Source organism: Heloderma suspectum, chromosome 15 (assembly GCF_057233095.1).
Source record: "Heloderma suspectum isolate Gila_16-S chromosome 15, 16-S_ref, whole genome shotgun sequence".
In the NCBI taxonomy this organism is placed as follows: Eukaryota; Metazoa; Chordata; class Lepidosauria; order Squamata; family Helodermatidae; genus Heloderma; species Heloderma suspectum.
Window position 1 is genome coordinate 13,850,871 of NC_139472.1, and position 23,281 is coordinate 13,874,151.

A 23,281-nucleotide genomic window follows, 5' to 3' on the forward strand; every position below is an offset into this window, starting at 1 on the left:
CTCTGCGTCTCTTTAAGACCCTCGGGTAGGAACCGAGAATGTAATGAACCTCGAAGCTCAACTCCACGCGTAAAGACTGCGCGCCCGTCCGGTGGCGGCGTGGCAGCCGTTGAATTCTTGGGCACGCTTCCAAGTGGATCCTGGCAGCTGAACCTTGGACGCGTCTCCAGCCGTCGTGGGAAACCTCCCGGAGCGGCCCGGGGCTGGGCTTGCAGTTCGAGGAAGTCCAGAAGCAGCAGCAGAAGTCGTCTCCGGGGGCAGCCGAGCCTTCCTGGGGAAGAGGGCGGGTTGGCGGAGGACCTGCCTTGCGCGTCCCTTTGCGCCTCCCCGCCGGGTGGAGTTGCCTCCGGTCCGCCCGGGCTACCTCAGGCGGTTTCTCGGCTCCCGAGGAGCGCCGACGGCAGCGACCGCCGCCCGCACGTTGCTCCTCCAGCCCGATGCGACGGCGAGGGGGTCCCGCCGCGGCCGGCGTCGGAGGTCCAGCTCGCCCGCAGACGGCGCCGCAGGTGAGCGCTTTGGAGAGGGACGGAGGGAGGGCGCGCTGGGAGGCCCTCGGAGGCGTGCGTGGACTGGGGAAGGAGGGGGAGCCGGGCCGAAAAGCCGCCCCCCCGGTTCCGGAGGCCAAGTTTGCGCTTCCCCGTCGTAGGGAGGCTGCGTGAAGTCCATCCTCAAGGAGGGAGCGCGGGTCTCTTCCGGGGGCGCGCGCAGGGAAGGCACGGCTTGGTTCTGCTCGCGTTGGGTCGGGATGAAGCGCCCCCCCCCCGGGTTGGCTCTAGGTGTAGTCACGATTAGAGTAGAGCCACTGAAACCAGCGGGGGCAGGTGAGTCAAGGAAGCCGCGTCGCTTCCATCGGCTCCGCCGAAATCTGGGCCCGACCCACCGCGGTTTCCGCGGCTGGCTTTCGAGCCAGCGGCGCGGGCCCCCGCGAGCCTTGACCGCACGAAGCTTTACCCAGGGGCGAAGGGCGCCGCGTTAAGCGGGGCTCGATCCAGTGCCGGTAAGGGCGCCTTGGATTTGAGCCTCGCAGGTTGCGTGGTTCGTGCGCCCGGTGACTGGGAAGGAACACCTGGCTGGGGGGGGGGGGGTTGTTATTAAATTTATTAATCGCCCATCTGGCTGGTCACCCTTAGAAGAACTGCCTCGGGAGAAAGGATCAAGGCGGGGAGGCTGGGGGAGCTCGGGAAGAGTTGGAAGTAAAATCGTCGAACTACTAATATGCAACTTCTCCATGAAGTCAGCCTCCTTACGGGATACTGGAAGGTAGCCTATTTATTGATTTTTGTTTGAGCCAATAAAGTTGTTTGTTTATTTATATAAATATTTCTTTAATTTATGTTTAACTTATTTTTCTTATATTTATTTGACTTGTTTTTATTTATTTATATTTTATTTATTTGTATTTTATTTACAACAAATAAATAAATAAAGGCATCCTTTATTCCCATCTGGCTGATAAAGGCAAATGCCTCCCTTTTAGCCATCACCCTCTGCCTCAGGACCTCTGGAGATCAGACAGGCACCAACACTGAGTAGTTTTCGGTGCCTCCTAAAAAGCTCTTTTCCGGGAAGCCTTCCTTGGATAACCAGCCTTGGTTTTGTTGTTACTCTGGGTTTTTTTTTAAAGAATAATCTTAATATCATGTTTCGTTTGTTTTATCTTTTGTTCATTTGATCTCTTGTTGTAAACCACATCTGTTTAGCTGTGGAGCGGTATACAATTATATAGATGTGGAACAGTATACAAAAGTGTTGGACTACAACTTCCATCATTTCCTAGGGCTACCAGCTTCTTTTCCTGACCTGGCTGATGTGCTTCTCATGGTGCCCCAACATTTGGAAGTGTGACAAGAATAATACTTAGCCAATCAGCAACGTCGCACTTTCAGTGTTTGAAAGCACTTTGTATGTGTGACTTCAATGATTCTTACAGCCCTGCAGGATGCGTCAGTATTATTATCCCTATTCAAATATTAAGAGAAAGGACTGGCCTGCAAGCTGCCAGCAGGCTTCTAGCCAAGGTGAGATTTCAACCAGGAACTTTGTAGCTCTTGCATTCAGCCACCACATTGCACTAGCTCTCGCCAAGGAGGCCAGCCACCATCTCAGCATCCTTGTGTGGCTTTCCTCTGTGTGGCTTTTCAGAGATGAAATCAAAGCATGGTAACTTCGTGCTTCTTGAGTTCAGTGGGACATCGTCCCTAAATAAGTGTGCATGGGATTGCAACCTTAGCGAAATGGCGTATGCACGGGTACATATAATGGCGTATGCACAGGTTCATATAATGGCGTATGCACAGGTTCATATAATGGCGTATGCACAGGTTCATATAATGGCGTATGCACAGGTTCATATAAAACAGTGACTTGCACCACTTGGAGCTGCCAGGCATTGAACCTGGGACCTTTGGCGTGCAAAGCAGGCGCGCTTTGGCTGAGCTGTGGCCCTTCTCGTTTGCAGTCAAAGGGCGTTTCTGCTCTAAGGTTAGGGTTGGAAGGAATGCTAGTGGAGTAAATAAAGCAAGCTACCTTGCCTGCCAGATAGCATGTCTCAGCAGGTGCAGGTTGTTAAAAAAAAATAAAAATCCAAGTCCCAATTAACTGAAGTGCCTTTGTTGTTGTTCAGTCGTTCAGTTGTGTCCGACTCTCCATGACCCCATGGACCAGAGCACTCCAGGCCTTCCTGTCCTGCGCTCTCTCCTGGAGCATGCTCAAGTTCATATTCATTGCATCAGTGATGCTATCTAGCCATCTCATCCTCTGCCGTCCCCTTCTCCTTTTGCCTTCAGTCTTTCCCAGCATCAGGGTCTTTTCCAGAGAGTTTTCTCTTCACATTAGGTGGCCAAAATATTTGAGCTTCAGCTTCAGCATCTGTCCTGCAATGACCACTCAGGGTTGATTTCCTTTAGGATGGACTGATTTGACCTCCTTGCAGTCCAGGGGACTCGTAAGAGTCTTCTCCAGCACCACAGTTCGAAAGCATCAATTCTTCGGCGCTCAGCCTTCCTTATAGTCCAGCTCTCACAGCCATACATTGCTACTGGGAAAACTATAGCTTTGATTAGATGGACCTTTGTTGGCAAGGTGATGATGTCTCTGCTTCTTACTATGCTGTCTAGGTGTGCCATAGCTTTCCTCCCAAGGAGCAAGCATCTTTTAATTTCATGACTACAGTCACCGTCTGCGGTGATCTTGGAGCCCAAGAAAGTAAAATCTGTCACTGCTTCCATTTCTTCCCCTTCTATATGCCAGGAAGTGATGGGGCCAGATGCCTAGGACAGGCCTAATTATTTTATTCATTCAATACACTTATATTGCACCTCTCCTCCATGGAGCTCAGGGTGGCAGACCTGTGCAGTTGGGACATAAGTCACTTGCCTACTGGGCCAGGTTTAAGGTTTTGGTACTGGTGCACAAAGCCCTAAACAATTTATCTCAGGATATCTGTGAGGGCACCTTCTCTCTTACCAACCTGCAGGTCATCAGAGGGCATATTCCTGGTGGTTCCACATGGCCTGACTAGAGTCCACCCGGAGAAGAGCCTTCAGTGTGGTGGCTCCCATCCTGTGGAACTCCCTGTCTCTGGAGGTCAGACGGGCACCAACACTAGGTTGTTTTCAGTGCCTCCTGAAAACAGCTCTTTTCTAGGGAGCCTTCCTTGGTTAACCAGCCTCAGTTTTGTTGGCGCTCTGTTTTTTTAAAGAATAATTTTAATATGTTTCATTCTTCTATCTTTTGTTCATTTTATCTCTTGTCGTTCACCGCTCCGGAATCTGTTTAGCTGTGGAGTGGTATACAATTGTATAGATGTGGAGTGCTATACAAAAGTGTTGGACTATAACTTCCATCATTTCCAGACATCTTGGCCTGTGAGGCTGACTGGCCGTAATGGCAGTTGTAGTCCGACACCTCAGGAGTACACCAGATTGGGGAAGGCTCCTCTAACCTATTTATTTATTTATTTATTTATTACATTTATATCCCACCTTTTTTCCTCCTTAAGGAACCCAAGGCAGCATACATAGTCCTCCATTTTATCCTCACAACAACAACCCTGTGAGGTGGGTTGGGCTGAGAGTCTGCGACTGGCCCAAAGTCACCCAGTGAGCTTCCATGGCCGAGTGGGGACTAGAACCCGGATCTCCCAACTCCCAGTCCAACACTCTAGCCAGTACGCCACCCTGGCTATACTGAGGCGGTGAGCTGTTGTATAGGCTGTTATCTTTTCAGGGTGCAGCAGTTGCAAGGGAAGCATAGGGTTGGATGCTCCATTTTTTAAAAAAAAAATTCTGCATATAGAAAGTTAGCATATCAGGTAGATGGCTGGACTAGAACACTTCCTCCCTACGCAAAATCTTGATTGAACCTCTCTTATTAAAACTGCCAGGTCGTTTGGTTGCTTTTTATTTCTTTTTATTTATTTATTTCTGATCACAATGCAGCCACCACTCTTAGCCTTGCCAAATTCTGTGCAAAAGTTGCCAGGAACTGACCTCAGAGACTCTGTAACCCTCCTTGGGAGACTGAAATATGATCACAAACTTTATAATATTGCCACCCTATTTCTCTCCCCGTATGTTTTTATCTTCTTTTACCTCATTTATTCTATGTGCTTTTTATGTGTTTTGATTTGCTGTGCTGGTCACTGACCGTAACAATAAATGACTGATTGAACAGAAATGCTAGATTTCTGTGTGTGGAGAGAGAGAGGTGAGGGGCATTTGTTTATGGGACACCCTAGCTGGACTCTGAAGTGGTACAACCCAGATACAGGCTGACTATGTTAGTGAGAATAAGGCTATGGTCTTAGTTCAAACTTCCAGATGTAGGGAGCATTCATTGTTCTTGCAACAGAGAGCCAGTGCAGCATAGAGGCTAAGAGACTGAGGGTCTGCACTTATCTGGGAGTAAGTCCCATTAGACTCAGTGGGATTTATTTCTGAGTAGACATGCATAGGATCGTGCTGTGAGCAATCTCACCTGTGCTGTGAATTCAGTTGGTGGCGACAGGCAGTCCGTTCTCTTTTGGCCTTAGTCTCCCCATCTGTAATACGAGGAAGGATAACGCTGATTTATCTTACTGGGTTGTTGTTGTTGTTGTAAGGGAGTACCGCTAGATCATGCATGTGTGATGCTTTTAACACTGGAAAGTGCTTTACAAAAGTTAAGTCTTATTCTGTCTTGCAACTGAAAACTCTTTCCATGCAATTGCTCCCATAACCTTTTTTTTTTTCCTTCTGTTCTATACCCCTGCTATATACCTCTGCTCTTTTTTTATTGTGCTCCTGTTTTTAAGGATTTGGACTCCCATTTTTGTTTTGGTTTGTTAAATGCAACAGATTTTAAGCAAAAAATGAACAAAAACCCACCTGCATGTTTTGTCTGAAGCTCTTTTAAGAATTCGGCCTCTGCTCATTCCAATGCATGGACTTTGCAAATGCTTTCTGCCTGCAGGTATAAAAATGGAAAGCACCTGGCTGAGTGCTTAAAACCTGAAAAGGTTGGGGACCCCTGGCCTAGAACTTGACATAGGGGAGACCAGTGCTGACTCCAATTTTTTGGGAGGATGCTTGGGCAAGATGCCTTCAGGGGCATCTTTTCTGGGACCACCTCCTCTCCACTGATTCCACTGTCCTCTGCATTTGGGCCAAATTGGCACCACTGCCCAGAAGGAAAGGGAGTGGTGAGCGGAGGCTGCTGACCTCTTCTGGGGAGATTCTTTAGTTCACTGGTGGACCACTTCCTTTGCATGCAGATTCAGTCCCCAGATGTTCCCAGCTATAAGGATTGGTTTGCGAGTGATGGGAAAGACGTCTCTCTGCCTGAGACCCTGGAGAGCTGTTGCCACTCAAAGCAGACAATTCTGGGCAAATAGATGGGCAAATAGTTTGACCTGGTGCCAGGGTTCCCTTTATGACCTGGACCTCCTGAGCAACTCCTTAAGGATCTCTTGCCCCCGTAAGAGTCCCACCTTCCTTCTTTTAAACTTCCCCTTCACAATAACGTGGGGTTTAGGCTGGAGGCATGGGGTGAAAGTGTCTGAAATGTCGACACTTCAGACACTTGGGTTTTAACCACAACAGTTTACTGGTAAATTAAAGCAAGCAAATCATAACTAATGTTATGTATACAATATTGCTGAGTGATACAGAAGGCCTTAAGAGAAAATAAAAGTTGCAAAATGCAAGTTCCTTTACCCTAGCTGTACTTAGGCTTTCCCCGACTCTGCTCTTACTGGCTCTCTTGCTCTCTTTAGATATTCTCCTCCCCCAAAACCAAAAGTACTGCTTCAAACCTGAAGAAATGAAACTTAACTGGGGAAACGAAACTGAAACTTAATGGGGAAAAGAAACTACTCCTCTCAGGGATACCCAATCCCAACAACAACAACAACAAACCTCCAGGCCTCTAGGCCCGAACCTTTTTCTTTTCCTCTGTAGGCTTCAAACCTTCATACCTGGTATAAGGGGACTTCCTCTAGTCCTCTTGTCACCACTCACAGGCCTGGAATGGGTACATAAAGAGGCAGCAACAGTAAATGGGAGCAGGGCTGGGGGCTCAAAGGGTTGGTAGCGTGCCCTCTGCTGGGGGATGTGCCTTGGTGGGTACCTGATAATGCCCACCCACCCCCCAATGCCGGCCAGCCGGTGAAGGGGAGGGAGATGGAGGCAGGGGAAAATGGGGAAAAGGTATGGGGTTGTTGTTTTTTCATTTACACGCATTTGCCCTAGGACGTAGGGACTACTGTCAGCATAATGAACTAATAGCAAACATGTTGTCCTTGTGCTGCTATTTCTTTAGCTAAAAGAGCAGTTCCCGCACATGAGGGAGGTATCAGCAGATACTTGGGGAGACTCCAAGGTTTGCAGAAGCACAAAACAACTTTTCAGCGGGGAGGGGGGACCATGAGTGGGGAACCCTAAAACTGTCTAAAGGGGAATGAGCATGCTCAGTCACCATGGAATATTGGGGGCTGGGGGGTGGAAGGGAATGTAATGGAGTATCCTGGAAGAGGGCATGGCTGGCTTGAATCCTGAACAGGATGCTGTTTGTTCTGCAACTCCGTGCTGCAACATTTTGTCGCAGGTCCTACTTGTTACAGTTACTCCCTTTCTCTTGTCATGTGCCTTAGTGTATCTGTTCTTCGCCTTTTAATGACCCCACCCCACCCTTTGAAAACAAGTAGTAACATTGCCATTGCTCCTTCCTCCCACAAGGGTTCAGGGTACAACAATCTGTCCTTTTTTATTCTCTTGTAAACCCTGTGGTTTACAATCAGAGTGAGCGAAGTGCCTTTGCTGAAGGCTGCACAGCTAGCTGAGGGCTCTGCCAAATGTGGTGTGGTGGGTGGCTACTGGGGAGAGGGGCTTTTCACTGGTGGCACCCTGATTGTGGAATCCCCCATGGGGGCCTGTCTGGGTTGTCTTTCCAGTCCTGTGTGAAGTGCTGTTTATTTTCTTGGGCATTCCAATCTTAAGCTTTTAGTACTTTTCCAGTTCTTTGCATTGATATCATTGCCTGTTGCTAGTTTTACTCTGGTTTTATTCTGTGCTAGATTTCATGCTTGTTTTATTTTTACATCTGTATGTTTTTTTTAAAAGTTATTTGTAAACCAAAGAGCCATTATTATTGGGTGGCATGTAAATATTGTAAATATGCAGCTCTTCTACCCTGAATGGTTATCCGAGCAGCTAACAATCATTACCCAGTACAACCTGCAACAAAATGTTGCAGTGTGGTGTGCTCCCGTTCAGGGTGCCAGTCAGCCAGCCACTCCCTCCTTCATTTCCTCCCCAACAGTCTGTCCACATCTGGTTGTTAAATATACTCAGTCCTCATCGGGCTGTTTTAGGCTCTCCCCCTGCCCCGCAAGATTTCTTGGACGGAGTAGATTTATTTCATGCTGTCGTTTCTCAGTAGACCCATTTTGACTCCAAACATGTTGGCACTCGCCACCTGAGTTCGGTATTAGAGGGAGTGATAAGGAACATCTAAGGAAATTAAGCACTTAACTGCATTCTTGGGTGGCAGGGGGCAAAAGAACTGCCCAGAGAGCTTTGGCTATTGGGCGGTGTAGAAATGAAATTAAATGAAAAAATGAATGAATGAATGAATGAATAAATAAATAAATAAATAAATACTGCCCCCAAGGATCTGTAAACTGGGAGTTCCATGCAAGGCATTTGAATGCATAGCTCCATTTGAGTATACAGAGGAGCAAAAGGTTTTAAGAGAAGCCCTTTTAACCCAGCCCGCTATAGAGAACTGGAGAACAATTCTGGCTGGGACTTGAGCTTTGAAAACTAACCCAACTGGTTGGACTGCTTTTCTGCATGTTTGTGCACCGAAAGGTGACCTCTGTGCTGATTTTTAAGCAGCCCTGAGGAAGGAACTTGTATTCCCCATCAGCTTTGCTGGAAGACTGTTTTAACGTTTATATCTGAACCCCAGTCTCTGAACCTGCCCGAATATTCTCCCCTATCCAAACCTCACCTTTGCCTTGATTTCTCTAGGTGGGCTTTGGGAACACAGCATCTCCTCCTCCTCAACTTGCTCACCTGCAATATCAGGATAATAATACTGGCCTTCCTTGCAGTGTTGTTGGAAGGATTATGTCTGCAACGTATCTGCGATGTTCTGAACGTTCCACAAGTTGATAGAAGTTATTACTTATTGTTTTTATTTTATTCCCCATGCCTGTGATTTGTTCCTGTCGACTCACATTTTTGCTTGTATATTAATGTGTATCTCAAGCAAGCCAGGGTGTTAAGTGGCTCAGAAGACCATCCAGAGGATGTAGAGGTGTCCGGGTTCCATAGTTCGGCACTATCCCATGTCATGTCTTCCTCTATTTTCATACCAGCACGCCTCAATCACACAGTACAATTTGGTCACCTCCAAGAGGAAGATTCCAGACTAATAATCTGGCTATTTATTATGGTGATAGATGGATAGAGGGATGGATAGATATAAACCCACTCCCCTTTGCTCCGAGGAGGTCAAGGTGGTGTGTTATCCACCCCACCCCCATTTTATCCTCCAAACAACCCTGTGAGGTAGGTCAGACTGAGAGGTTAGATCGAGAGCATAGGTTAGACTAGGCAATTCAGGACACATGCCTGGCAGAGTGAGTTTGGCTGGGTGGGCCTGGCTCAGTATGACTAATGCCAGATCATATGCAAGAGCTGTGGAGGAGGGGCAGGGAGAACATTTTCCCACCAAACTGTAGGATCTGATTGAAGTGGCTTCATGGTTAAATTTGAGAGAGTGACATTTTCTGGGGGAGAAAACAACAGGGCCAACCTTTTGACTTCTGAGTGGTGAGACCTTTTTAAAATCCTGGTCACTCAATTTTTTGGCCTCTTTTGTTGTTGTCGATATTATGGTTTTTATTTCTGACATGCCTGTTTATATTATTACAATGAAAAATATTACATCGAGATCTTTCAAAATATAATAAGCAAGCAATTGTAACATTGGTCGATGTTCCCATTTCAAACACTGGGTTTTCTCATTAACATATTAAACCATTTAAGATCATACAGAAGAATGTCAGAAAACCTTGCATACTTTGTCATGTCTCAGATTCCACGGCGTATCAGAACACTCTCCAGCAGTGGTTCCCAGTTGGCAATGCTGCTGCTGCCTTTCTTCTCCTACAGGACTGGTTGCAGTAGATGGCAAGGTTGGATGTTTGCTTGGGTTCCCACTTTGCACAGAGTATCCAGAAAGGTTTTCCTGAAGAAAATTTTCAATTTGCATATCATGCCTATTCCACTTTAGGAGGTCCCTTGGTTGGTCTCCTGCTATTGCTATTATTAATTCTCCTTCTTCTCCTTCTCCTCCTCCTTCTTCTCCTCCTTCTCCTTTTCCTTCTCCTTCTCCTCCTTCTCCTTCTCCTTTTCCTTCTCCTCCTTCTCCTTTTCCTTCTCCTCCTCCTCCTTCTTCTTTTGCTACCCAAGATACTTAAGTATTTTGGTTCTGTGGGTTTTGTAGATTCCAGTTGCTTTGAGCCCACCCTGTGAGAGAATTTGTTCCGTTTCCCATGCTGATGCCTTCTCTCCCCCGCCTCTCCCGCCACCTCTCTCCTTAGGCTAAGTAAATCTGCACGCAGTGTCATCATGTCCCAAGAGCATTCGACCACCACCATGGGAGACGAGTCTCTTCTCCTACAACACCAGTTTACCTCAGAGTTGCGTCTCAGCCCCCGTGTCGTGTCCCCGCATGGCAAGTGCAGCTCCCAGGCTGCGTTGGACAGTCCAGTCTTTCTAGCCGAGCGCTTGCCGTCTCCCACTGGGCCAAGCCGGATCATCCTCAGCACCGAAAGCCCCGCTGCCCTCAAGGTGGGCACGCAACAGCTCATTCCCAAGAGCCTGGCTGAGGGCGCCAAGCCCAAGCCCCCTTCCCGGCACCAGAGTTTCTCGGTGACCGTCGTCAGCAGGGAGGCAGCCCGATGCGACCCGAAGCGCATGTCAGCCCCCAGCATTTCTTTTGACGATGTGGATGAGGCAGACTTGAGTGGGGGGATGCTGAAGCGCAACCTGCGGAACATGTCGTACCGGGCCGCGATGAAGGGCGTGGGGAACGGCGAGGAACCGGCGCAGCCCAAGGCCAGCAGCAGCCTGAAGCCCGTGCTTGAAGAAGGCAGTGAGCAGGGAGCTCATCGCACTGGAAGGAATAAGGTAGGCCGTCGTAAGGAACTGGGAGCATTGAAGTGGCGTGAATCTAGCCAGGTGGATCCCCTGAGAAACCAAAGTAGGGTTGAAGTTACCAGCTGCGCTCCCATAGATACATGTGCACAACCATGCATGTTCTGACTAGTTCTGTGCTCAGTTTAAAGGGAATTTGTAGACATCGGGCCTATTCACATGCACACGGGGGGGAGGGTGGTAAGGGTAATTACAGGGGGGGGTGTTAGCGGAACCATGACACGTGGGCCCATCACATGACCAGGAACCACGCTGTGCCGCTTGCTTCTTCTACTCCACCCCCAAGTTACCAGACAACCATACCTGAGTGTTCTGTGCGCATCTCGCCATCCTGCACATTGCGAACGGACTCCCAGCAATCCCTCCATCATCCCAAATGGCTGCGTGGCCATAGAGAATGTCCGTGGTAGCTAGAGCATCACCCGCAGTGAACTCTATGGTCATAGCCTGGACATCCTCCAGAGCCTGTTTTAACCACCGGGGAGCCCGGTAAGCCTCCCCGGGGCCCCTTAACCCTTTTGCAGTGGGGTGGTTAGCAGAGGTGGCTTAGTAACCACGAGGACTATGGTTTTGTCCCTCCCACATGACGCGCTAAGCCACTGCGGTTACCGGGAATTCCCCAACCACCGTGGCTTAGCGTAACGTCTGAACGGGCCCATTGACAAATAGAGCATCTCTGGGCAAGAAGGCAATTCCAGCTTGCAGAGATCCACACATCGCTAAAGAGGATAATGTCACAGCAGCTCATTTAGTGAGGTTTTAGAGATTCAAATGTGCAAGCTGATTTGCAGGGAATTCGCTGAGTGAGGTGATACAGGAGGTAAAGAGCTCTTGGATAGTTAAGGACTTTTGACTTCCTTCTATACTGTATTGGGACAAGTGACTCAATGGCTGGATTTGCACTTAACATTAACGCATGGTATGAAGTGTTCAATTTTGGGTTGTGATATGTGAACCCAGCTGCACTAGCAAACCATGGTTTGTTAACCATGAACAACCCAGAAAGAGGACCAATGGTTTGTTGTTTAAACCATGGGCTATCGTGTAGTGGCGAGAGTGTTGGACTGGGAGCTGGGAGATGTGGGTTCTAGTCCCCACTCGGCCATGGAAGCTCACTGGGTGACTTTGGGCCAGTCACAGACTCTCAGCCCAACCCACCTCACAGGGTTGTTGTTGTGAGGATAAAATGGAGAGGAGGAGGATAATGTAAGCCGCCTTGGGTTCCTTGCAAGAGGGGAAAAGGCGGGGTATAAATGCAATAAATAAATAAATAACCATGAGTTGTTTAAAGGTTGTTTCACCAAACTACAGAGGCAATAGTCAAGAACAGTAAATGAAACCCAGCTGCTCTATATGCCAGTACTATTGCACCACAAAGGCATTTGGGATACATGGGGCGGGGGGAAGTGAAGGAGGAGGGATACAAACAACCCAGGGTTTGTTCTGTTGTCTGCCAGATAAACCACGGGCAAGGCAGCAAACCATGGGTAAACCATGGGTTAAATAAAACATGGGTTCACATTATGCAAGAACCAGGTCAATAACACAATCGCGATTTTGGGACATGCTGTGCGAGTGTGTGTATTAATTTTATACCTTTTTTATTTGACTTCCCCCAAGGAGCTCAAGGCAGTGTACATTGTCCTCCCCTTCTTATCCATGCAACAACCTTGTGAGGTTTGATTAGGCCGAGCGATGGTGACTGGCCCAAGTTTGCCCAGTTAGAGCTCCGGGGCTGAGTGGGGATTTGAACCTGGTTCTCCCCAGTCCTTGTCCAGTATTCCAACTCCACTACACCACACTGCTGCTCAATTTTCAATACAAGTCTGAGTTAGCCAAGGGAGCTACAGATATGTGGGCGCAAAAATGTTCCAGGTGCAGCGTAATAACCCTGGATCAAAAACATGTCCTGTTTACCCATGATTCCCTCAGCAAAGCTGGAGATGGGAAGGTTGGCCATAGCGTTAAAAAAATCCCATGGTGTTAAAAGCTGGCAGAGTGGGATGATGGAAGATTTAGCTGAGCTCTGCATAAGAGGGTTGGTTGATGCTCAGTATGTCTGACAGAGGGTGGTTTTAGCAAACTGAAGTGACCATGTAGCTGTTGATGGCTTTTGACAGAGAACCTTTGGCCGGAAGCGGATGCAGTGGCATAGAGGTTCCTTCAAGGATGGTGAGTCTACGGTCCAGGATGGTGGACTTCAGGGCACATCCAGACACAACGAGATAGCCTTCCCTTTGCAAAAGCAAGCACTCTGCACCTGATCAGGGACACTCTGCTCTTCGTGATCCTTATTTTCAAAAAACTGTATTCTCCACTGGTGGAGTTTTACACATACTCAAGGCATTCAACCTGAGGGGCCAGAATTTTTGACAACAGAAAGTGGCATCCTGACCCATTACCTTCTCTGGTCAGGGATCTGCCTTCCCATGCCTCACTGTTACTGTCTGCTGCTAGTAAATATTCCCCTGCAGTTGGGACCAGTGATTAGTAATATGTGAATTGCCAACAGGAATTTAAAAGCAGAACTTGTGCAAAAAGTTGCAGTGTGGAGTGCTCTTGTCCAGTGTCTTGGCCAGCCATACCCTCTTCCAAGATACTCCATTTCATTCTCCTCCCCCACCCACCTGCCCAGTTTTGTTTTTTTTTCTACCCTCTCCAGCAGACAGCTTTCCATGGCCACTGAGCATACACAGTCCTACTTGGGATGTTTGGGGGGGGGGGCTGCCTTTTTTCTAAAGTTTTTTGTTCATCTGTAAAACTTGGGGTTCGCCCAAGTCTGTTGATATGTCCCTCTTGGGCATGGGTGGTGACATTTTTGGATACAGAACAACACTTGAAGAAGGAGTTCACTATGAACACGTTAGATTAAGATCAATAATATACCTCCCTGATATGGCCCAGAGGTTGAGGGGATGAGGGTTTGGAAAGCAAACCAAGGAGGCAGCTGTGTAATCTGAGACTTCTCCAGATCTTGGTGGCATTTCTCCATCCTGGTTTTCTTCTCCAGATCCCCGCCTGTATCAAGAGATCCGCGAGAAAGGCCTCAACTCTTTCAGTCATGAGTCGGACGATGACCTCCTAGAGGTGGAATCCATCTCGGAGGAACCTCCCACCCCTGACACGACCATCATGGTGAAAAACTATCGGCCTGCTCATGTCACCTGGAGCCAACTCCCTGAGGTAGGCAGGACAGGGCTCTTGTGGAAGGACCACCTTCAATTTTATTTTGAAATGTAATTATCTATTTTTTAAAAAATGTCTAGGTGATTCCACTCCACACGGCGGATGCTGTATATAAAGATAAATAAAGATGCCTACAAGGCACCTATAAAGATGCCTGCAGCCTTGTACAAAATCAGACACTGGTCCATCAAGCCCAGCATTGTTTCCTCTGGCAGGAGATCTCCAGGATATTTCCCAAGTTCCCCAAAGAGAGGAGTGTGGTTGCCGAACAGCCACCCTGGGGGTGAGTGCCACAGTTGAGGCATCACAGCCTAAAAAGCCCTCTCCCTGGCTGTCACCTGCCTTGGTGACGGGACTGAGGGAAGCATCAGACCCTTGGCAAACAGACCTATTGATATAGGAGCAGACGTTCCTTCAGGTGCTTACATCAAAAGCAAAGGTAGCTGTTTTGACCATGAGAAAACTCCCCAAATCCGTGTCGCTGTAGGAGCTTGATTAGGCCATCCAAAAGATCACAAAAATATCGTGCAAGCTTTTGAGATCCCCAGATCTCTTCATCAGGCAAGCTGTTATTTTTATAATGGGGGGGATGGGGAGGAGAGGAAAAGGTGAATAGACGGTGTCACATTGTCAGCAAGTTCCACGTGCAGGCACTAACCTTATACAGGTGCGACATGGGCATGCATGTGAGCCCTGCCCCCAGCGTCCACGTGCCCAGCTTCTGGTTAGAAGGCCTAACTGGGTGCTGGACACACAGGGACACTTGGGGGGGGGCAGAGCTTACATGTGTGTCCACATCCCCCTGCACACAAGCAGGAAAACACCTGCATAAGGCTAGTGTCCACACTTGGAACTTGCTGACAATGTGACTTCGCCATCTACTCACCTATTCCTCCCCTCCCCATCTCCCCCTGCTTTTTAGAACAGCTTGCCCGATGAAGAGATCTGGGGCTCTCAAAAGCTTGCACAACATTTTTGCAATCTTTTGGTTGGTCTAATAAAGATGCTTCAGGACTTACGTCCCATGCCACAGGGTGCTTTACAGGTAAGCGTTGAATTGAGCTCAGAGATGGACTAGGTGCTTGGTATCTGCTTTACAATGTCTTTGGTCAATATTTGCCCAGCTAACTCCCCGTCTTTCCCAGATGTGTGGTTTGGCTGCCATGGGACTTTCTTCGGAAGTTCCCTGCAGTAGGCGTAACTCTTTGTGGCAATTACGGTCCAGCTAGGATGATGTGACACAAAGGAGTGTCTGCGGCCAAAGGTCCGCTGCCTTCAGTTATCTGACTTGTTCCTTTCCCTCCTTCCTCCACTTTCTCTTTTGTAATTAAAGCCTAAAGGCTTCCTCCACGAACAAAAATAGAATTCAACAGCTCTACCTGGAAGGCAGACTGAACTGGATTGACCATATTTGCTTAAGTGCAGCTCTGTGTTTTGCTTTAGCCAGGGACAACATAACAGGAGACTAACAGCAGCTCTGCGTTAAGCAAAAACCCCACACCCTTCCCGGGCTTTCTTCTTCCGGAGTCTTTCCAGGTTTAGAATGGGCTCCTTTAGATGGCAAACAGGTGATTTGGAACTGAAAATTTCCCTTCTCAGCAATTAGGGATGTCAGCGAATTCTGCACAAATTTTAAATGGGATCAAATTCTGACAAATCTGGCCTGTGGAATCTTCCTCGGAACACGGAACAGAGCGGCCCAGTTGACCAAGACCAGAGCCCACACGGACCCCCCCCCCTTTTTTTTTTGTCTGCCGAACGGTGGATTTTACTAAAATAATTACGAAAAGAAATCCATAAATCGGAAATGGAAGAAGAAGAACGCAGCCAGCTTTACCCTTTGTATGAAGCATTTTCCCTGTGATCCGAGTAGGGATGTCAGAGAATTCCACGACGGATCTCGGTGAGGCCGAATGCCAGTGCATTCGGCCCCCTGAAATCCATCACGGAACAGCCTGCCACCCCCCCGCCCCCCACGGATCCCCCCCCCCGGAACGAGACTTACCTGGGGCGGATGTTCCAGACGGCGGCGGCAGCTGGTATTCTGACCGGCTGCCGCCGCCGCCATTTGCAGTCTGTCTTTTTATTTTTATTTTTCCCCCATAGACGTGATAGGCTACATAAAGACTTACGTAGCCTATCACATCTGGGGCGGGGGGGAATGTGTACACAAATGGCGGCGGCTACGGCCATTTGCATGCCTTATTTTTCGCCATCTTAGTCTACTTAAATATTTACGTAGACTAAGACGGCAAAAAATAAGGAATGCAAATGGCCGTAGCTGCCGCCATTTGCGTATGTGGTTTTGGGTTTTTTTACCCAGAGGCCTTCGTGGCCAGAAATCCGGCTGCAGATGGCCCTGGCCTGGGCCTGGCTGGCTGCTCCACGGCACTCCACTTCTCTCCGGCCGGCTCCACTCTGCGGCAATTCCACGGAGCTGTCGGCCGGGGCCACCCACAGCCGGACATCTGGCCACTGGGCAGCCTGCAGGGATGCAAATGGTGGCTGCCATAGCAGCCACCATTTGCGTCCCTGTATTTTGCCATGATAGGCTACGTAAATATTTACATAGCCTATCACGGCAAAAAAAAACAGCGAACGCAAATGGTGGCGGATACGGCGGCTGCCATTTTTGGCCATGATAGGCTACGTAAATATTTACGTAAATTTTACGCTACTACGCCATTTGCGCCCCTCTCTTTTGCCATAATAGCCTACATAAATATTTACATAGGCTATCACGGCCAAAAAAAAAAGGAACACAAATGGCAGCCGCTGTAGCCACCGCCATTTGCGTTCCCTTTTTTTTTGCTGTGATAGGCTATGTAAATACTTACGCAGCCTATCACGGCTTCCACAGGGACGCATTTGCGTCCATGCGTTAGCCGTGATAGGCTACGTAAGCATTTACGTAGCCTATCACGGCTATAATGAAGAAGCGAATGGCGGCCATGGAAGCGGCCACCATTCGCAAAGCAGCGCGAACAGCAGCAGGTAGGTGTCCTGTTTTGCACACCTTTCATGGGGGGGCTTCATTCCACCACGGATTTCGGGGGGCCGAATGCGCTGGCATTCGGCCTCACTGAGATCCGTGGCAGAATTCTCTGACATCCCTAGGTGAGGCGAGGTCAGGACAGGTCAGGTGAGGTGAGGGCTTGACCCTTTTTACAAAAATAAATATGCATTTTCCCTATGATCCGAGGCTTACGGAGACCAACGGCGGGCACGCGGAAAGTATTTTTTGGTGGTACTTACGGAATTATTTACGTAAGTTTGGGGAGCCAAAAAAAAAATAAATGGGGGAATCCAGGGCATGTAGACGGCGGAACAGGGCGGCCCTCAGCTCTGCAGAATCCTCGCGGAGCGGAACCACTCCATGTAGATTCCGGGAGGGGAGGAATGGATCGCCTCCCCCCTCTGCGGATTCCCCACCAGAACGGTCAGTGGGGAATCCGTACATCCCTATCAGCAATGCTTTGTATGTTCAATGGAACAGCGCCATCCAGTGGCTGAATTATAGCACAGCGGCAGCATTTCACGCTGCCGATCTTGCACCATTAAGGTTTATTATGGCTTATCGCAAATCTTTTTGAAAGCGGGATAATGGGGGGAAAGCTCAGGAGACATCATGCGGGTTGACGATGTCATGGAAAGGTCCTGCAAACTTCTGGGATCAGCCAATCATGAGGGTGCAATAAAAGCTTAATGCAAAGATTCTCTCAAACTCCCAAACAAGGAGCTGTATGGTCGTGTGATTGACTTCACAATACCCAGTGGCAGGCACTGGCTGCAGAGTGGATGAAGCAGCAACATGAGCCAGAAATTTCTCCGTGTAATTCCACTCCTATAACTTTCAGTGGAAGGCTTGTGTTTTTTTTCCATTTCTTAGAAATGCGCATTCTTTCACAAACAGTCAGAATGAACAGATACTGATTTCAGTCAAACTGGGCAAATTCATAGTTGTATATATGTGTGTATCTATATCCTCCTTTTCCAATAAAATGGTGCTCAAGGAGCTAATGATGGGGCTGTTCACACAACACACTAACCCACAATCCGTGGTTGAGTGTGGGTTGTTTGCTGAACCGTAGGTTAGCGTGTTGTCTGAACACAGCCAGAGTGGCTTGTTAACCATGTAGTATGGCTTATTTTCTTGAACAAGCCCTGTTGAGAACCCATAGGTGGTTGTTAGGTTGTTCAGGGTGGTTCACAAGCCACGCTGCATGGTTAACAAGCCATCCTGGCTACATCCAGACAACACGATAACCCACCCTGCGGAAAACATGCTGCACTCAACACGCTGTTGTCCTTGAATCCTAGGGAAATACATATCACTCCATAATTGCTGGTCTTCAAGAGGACCTTAAAGACAGTTTTATTCCAGGCTGGATCTGGTTCATTTTAATGTATTCTTTCAAAACATTTTATTGCTGCTGATTATAAATTATGCCACACTGCATGGTTAACACTGCGTTCAGACCCACTCTGCGGAAAACATGCTGTGTTCAGACAACATGCTAACCCATGGTTCAACTAACAACCCATGGTTCAAAACAACATACGCTCCACCACTGAGTGTGGGATAGTGTGTTGTGTGAACAGCCCCAATAAAATACAGAAAACATGACAAAGTTATAAATAAAAAATAAAACCTCATTAATTAGAAGTACATAAAATAAAACACAAAAAAAGAAATAAAAAACAAATAGGAGCAGAAGAGTAAAAAAAAAAAAAAAAAAAGAACTAACATTGCCCACCAGATTAAAAACTCAGTTCAGCAGTGAATTAGCTTGGATGCCAAACGCCTGCCTAAATACAGATGTCCTTGCCTTGATGCTGTGATGCTGGAGACTCACCCATACTGAGCTCAACAGTCTGACTCTGTGTAACAGGTGTCCCCAACCTTTTGCCCCCCCCCCAGACCTTTTGGGGCCCATGCACACATTTGGGAATTTGAGAAACTGCTGTGGGCAGTCACAAAATGGTTCCTGTGGAGGATGTGGCCAGTCACGTAAAGGCTGCCATGGGGGCCTGGCTAGTCAAGAGGTTGGCAGAGAAAGAGAGAGAGAGAGAGAGTGAGACTGGGAGGAAGGGTGAAACAGAAGGAGTTGCTTCTTGGCCTGCTCAGTCTTCTTCCATCCACACAGACCTTTCCCCTTTGCTTTTCCTCTCTCCACTCCCAGCCTCAAGGTTAGCTGTTTCTCTCCATCTGACCCCTTTCCTCGCTATTTCTCTCCCTTCCCCACCTCTAGCCACCTTCTTTCTCTCCCTTCCTTGCCCCTAGCCTTCTACTTTCTCTCCCACTCACCCCTTTATCTTGCTGTTTCTCTCACTCCCAGCCTCAAGCTTCGCTGTTTCTCTCCACCTGACCCTTTTCCTCACTATTTCTTACCCTTCTCCATCCCTAGCCACCTTCTTTCTCTCCCTTCCTTGCCCCTAGCCTTCCACTTTCTCTCCCACTCACCCCTTTATCTTGCTGTTTCCCTCCACTCCCAGCCTTGCTGTTTCTCTCCCCCCACCTCTTTTACCTCACTGTCTCTCCCTGCTCCTAGCCTCTAGCACAAGGAGTCCCCAACTGTTTTGGACCCGTGGGCACATTTGGGCCTTTGAAAAACTGCTGGGGGAGGGGTTCTCTGAGAGGGGGGGGGGGACAACCTATGCAAAAACCTACCAGCCACTCTTTTTTTTTGCATTTTCCCCCCACACAATTGCAAACTAATTTTACTTGAATAGAAACTCGTGATTTATGGTTATCAGGAGCAGGGTGCAAATTAATGGAAGCCTTTATTTTATTTGAGGTGATTTGGATGAGAAACTACTTGGCCGGCTTGGCCTTCTGTGAATTTTAAATAAATTCTAGTAATTATTTCTAAATTTGCATAAATAAATATAAATTAGCTTTTGCAAGTTTTACCCAGGTTTGCATCCACATCTTTTAAGTGCCCCTGCGCTGCTGCAGACTCGTTCTATGGCAATAATGTTTTGACACTAGAGGTGAGGTTGGGAATCTCTCAAATTGCCTTTTTTTAAAAAAACCCCAAGAACTATTTTCATTAAATTTTCATAACATTACAACCAAACAAACATAACTCATCGGAAGGATCCATGGATGGGATGGAGGATTTCCCTGGATGGATGGAGGATTTCCCTGGATGGATGGAGGATTTCCCGGATGGATGGAGGATTTCCCTGGATGGATGGAGGATTTCCCTGGATGGATGGAGGATTTCCCTGGATGGATGGAGGATTTCCCTGGATGGATGGAGGATTTCCCTGGATGGATGGAGGATTTCCCGGATGGATGGAGGATTTCCCTGGATGGATGGAGGATTTCCCTGGATGGATGGAGGATTTCCCTGGATGGATGGAGGATTTCCCTGGATGGATGGAGGATTTCCCTGGATGGATGGAGGATTTCCCTGGATGGATGGAGGATTTCCCTGGATGGATGGAGGATTTCCCTGGATGGATGGAGGATTTCCCTGGATGGATGGAGGATTTCCCTGGATGGATGGAGGATTTCCCTGGATGGATGGAGGATTTCCCTGGATGGATGGAGGATTTCCCTGGATGGATGGAGGATTTCCCTGGATGGATGGAGGATTTCCCTGGATGGATGGAGGATTTCCCTGGATGGATGGAGGATTTCCCCGGATGGATGGAGGATTTCCCCGGATGGATGGAGGATTTCCCCGGATGGATGGAGGATTTCCCCGGATGGATGGAGGATTTCCCCGGATGGATGGAGGATTTCCCCGGATGGATGGAGGATTTCCCCGGATGGATGGAGGATTTCCCCGGATGGATGGAGGATTTCCCCGGATGGATGGAGGATTTCCCCGGATGGATGGAGGATTTCCCCGGATGGATGGAGGATTTCCCCGGATGGATGGAGGATTTCCCCGGATGGATGGAGGATTTCCCCGGATGGATGGAGGATTTCCCCGGATGGATGGAGGATTTCCCCGGATGGATGGAGGATTTCCCTGGATGGATGGAGGATTTCCCTGGATGGATGGAGGATTTCCCTGGATGGATGTTCTTGAAGAAACACCTGGCTCTTGTTAAGGACAATAATGTAAACTTGTCTTCTGCAGGTGCAGGAAGCAGGGATTCTGGAGTGGCTCTCCCCAGGAGAACGCAAGAGGCAGGAGGTAAGAGAAGCAACAAGGACCAAACAGGGATCCCATTTGGGGTAGTAGAGAATTGTCCTGGCAAATGCAAAATGGGAAGGGGTACATTACGCTTTATTTCTATGCCGCCTTTCCGCCCCCAAGGCGGCTCACAAAAATATACAGATACAATATTCAAACAGTACGCTAAATACAAGTTTGAAGCAGAAATATCACGACCATCATTTAAAACTAAACAACCCACCCACCCCCAAAGCCCAAACGTACCTTCTATGTAACCAAAAGCAAAAACCGATCAGCAAAAATGCCAGAGGAGAGCTGGAATAATCTACGGCTCCATATAAGGTTTTCCAGGCAGGGGGATGGAACAGAGCGGATGAGGAAAAGAACTGCCTTGGTTGGAACAGCATCTCTCCCCTGAAGCAGTGCCTCCCAAGCTCCAGCTCCAGCCTTCATAGGATCATAGAAGAGTAGGGTTGGAAGGGGCCTATAAGACCATCAAGTCCAACCCCCTGCTCAATGCGGGAATCCAGGTCAAGCATCCCTGACAGATGGCTGCCCAGCCTCGTCTTGAATGCCTCCAGTGTGGGAGAGCCCACCACTCCCTAGGTCATTGGTTCCATTGTCGTCTTGCTCTAACAGTCAGGACATTTTTCCTGATGTTCAGCCGGGATCTGGCTTCCGGTCACTTGAGCCCATGATTCCGTGTCCTGCCCTCTGAGATGATGGAGAAGAGATCCTGAACTTCCTCTCTGTGACAGCATTTCAAGTACTTGAAGAGCGCTATCAGCTGAAAGCCTTGCTTTTAAAGTTTCCAGGTTGGGAGGTGGGGGAGAAGGTGGAATAGCTCACCCTTGGTGGAACGGCTCCTCGCCCCGGTGGAACAACACCTCTCCCCTGAAGCATGCTGAAGGGTGACATGCTTTGAGTGTTTCCCCCTGACTTAGTATTTCTCCTAAAGAGAGAATCCCTTCTTCAGCCACTGTAAAGCTTTTTGTTGTCCCTTTATCACTCGATGTGTGTGTCCGTGTGTTTTATCTGCTGTTTTACTGATTAGTTGTAGAATTGTAAAGCTGGAAGAGACATCAAAGGCCCTGTGTCCTGCCAGTACAGGAAATCTGCTGCTACGGTTGAGTTTGGCAACCTGGTGCTCTTCAGATGTATTGGATCACAGCTCCCATCATCCCTGACCATTGCCCTTTCTGGCTGGGGATGCTGAGAGTTGTAGTCCAAAACATCTGGATGGCACCAGGTTGCCTACCCTTATGCTACCACATCCCTGGCAAATGATTGTCTTGGCTCAAACAAAAGAGGACCCTCCAACTCCATTAAGCCAGTGATCTGTTCCACCACTGAACAGCACATACCGTTACCAAATGAGGAAGTTCCATGTTCACCTCCTTCTCTCTCTCTCTCTCTCTCCACCCCCCCCCCCCTCCACATCTTTACACAGGCAATTTTTGAGATCATCACCTCTGAGTATTCCTATATGCATAGTCTGGAGATCCTAGTGAACCACTTCTTGAAATCTGAGGGGCTGAAGGAGACCATGACACAGACGGATCATCACCACCTCTTCTCCAACTTCAGGGATATCCTGGCGGTCAGCAAGAGGTAAATCTCAAGGGGCAGAAAGCTTCCAGATAGCTTTCTGAGAGCCGGTGTGGTGTAGTGGTTAAAGCAGGGGTAGGGGTAGGTGCCCTCCAGAAGTTTGGGACTACAACTCCCAGAAGCCCCAAGCAGCATGGCTAGGGATTATCCCATAAACTAGGGATTATGGGAGATCGAGTCTAAACAGCTAAAAGAAATCTGTGCCTGGGTTAAGAGTGCTGGATGTGTTGAAGAAATGAACCCCAATTCTGTTTTGGAACACAGTTCCTTGACCCCTTTCTTGCAGTAGCTGTTTCAGCATCAAGGCCTAGCTAGCTTCTAAAGCCTGAACCGAAGCACTAAACGCTTGAATCATAACACCTTCTTAAACTCCTTGCTTCTACAACGGTGGATCATAAAGATCCAGGTTCAGATCTCTGCTTGGCTAGAAAACTCACTGGGCCAGTCATTTTTAACCTTCCTCACAGGGTTCTTACAAGGGCCTTCTTGAAATGTAACAAATAATAATAATTGGGCATGTGTCTCAACGTCAGGCCTGGGAGATGCCCTTCATTGACTCTAGTGATAAGTGGCTGTGGCAGTCAAGGCAGTACTTCACAATCCAGACCAGTTTTTCCCAACGTAGTGCCCTCCAGATGTACTGGC

The 23,281-nt window shown here is 48.3% G+C and overlaps 1 protein-coding gene across 2 annotated transcripts in view; it reads left to right on the forward strand.

The window, feature by feature from the left end:
• Positions 1-259: 259 nt before the first annotated feature.
• The window catches only part of ARHGEF16 (Rho guanine nucleotide exchange factor 16), a 54,029-nt gene continuing 31,007 nt past the window's right edge, over positions 260-23,281 (forward strand). Inside the window, exons 1-6 of one of the 2 annotated variants that reach the window (XM_084822382.1) lie at positions 333-506; positions 10,091-10,679; positions 12,827-12,878; positions 13,717-13,889; positions 20,990-21,046; positions 22,479-22,639. In XM_084822382.1, the coding sequence (XP_084678508.1) occupies positions 10,119-10,679; positions 12,827-12,878; positions 13,717-13,889; positions 20,990-21,046; positions 22,479-22,639 (1,004 nt within the window). In that variant the 5' untranslated portion in view covers positions 333-506; positions 10,091-10,118. Of the gene's footprint in view, positions 507-10,090; positions 10,680-12,826; positions 12,879-13,716; positions 13,890-20,989; positions 21,047-22,478; positions 22,640-23,281 lie in introns of both variants that reach the window. The other variant, XM_084822383.1, reaches the window with a different exon arrangement.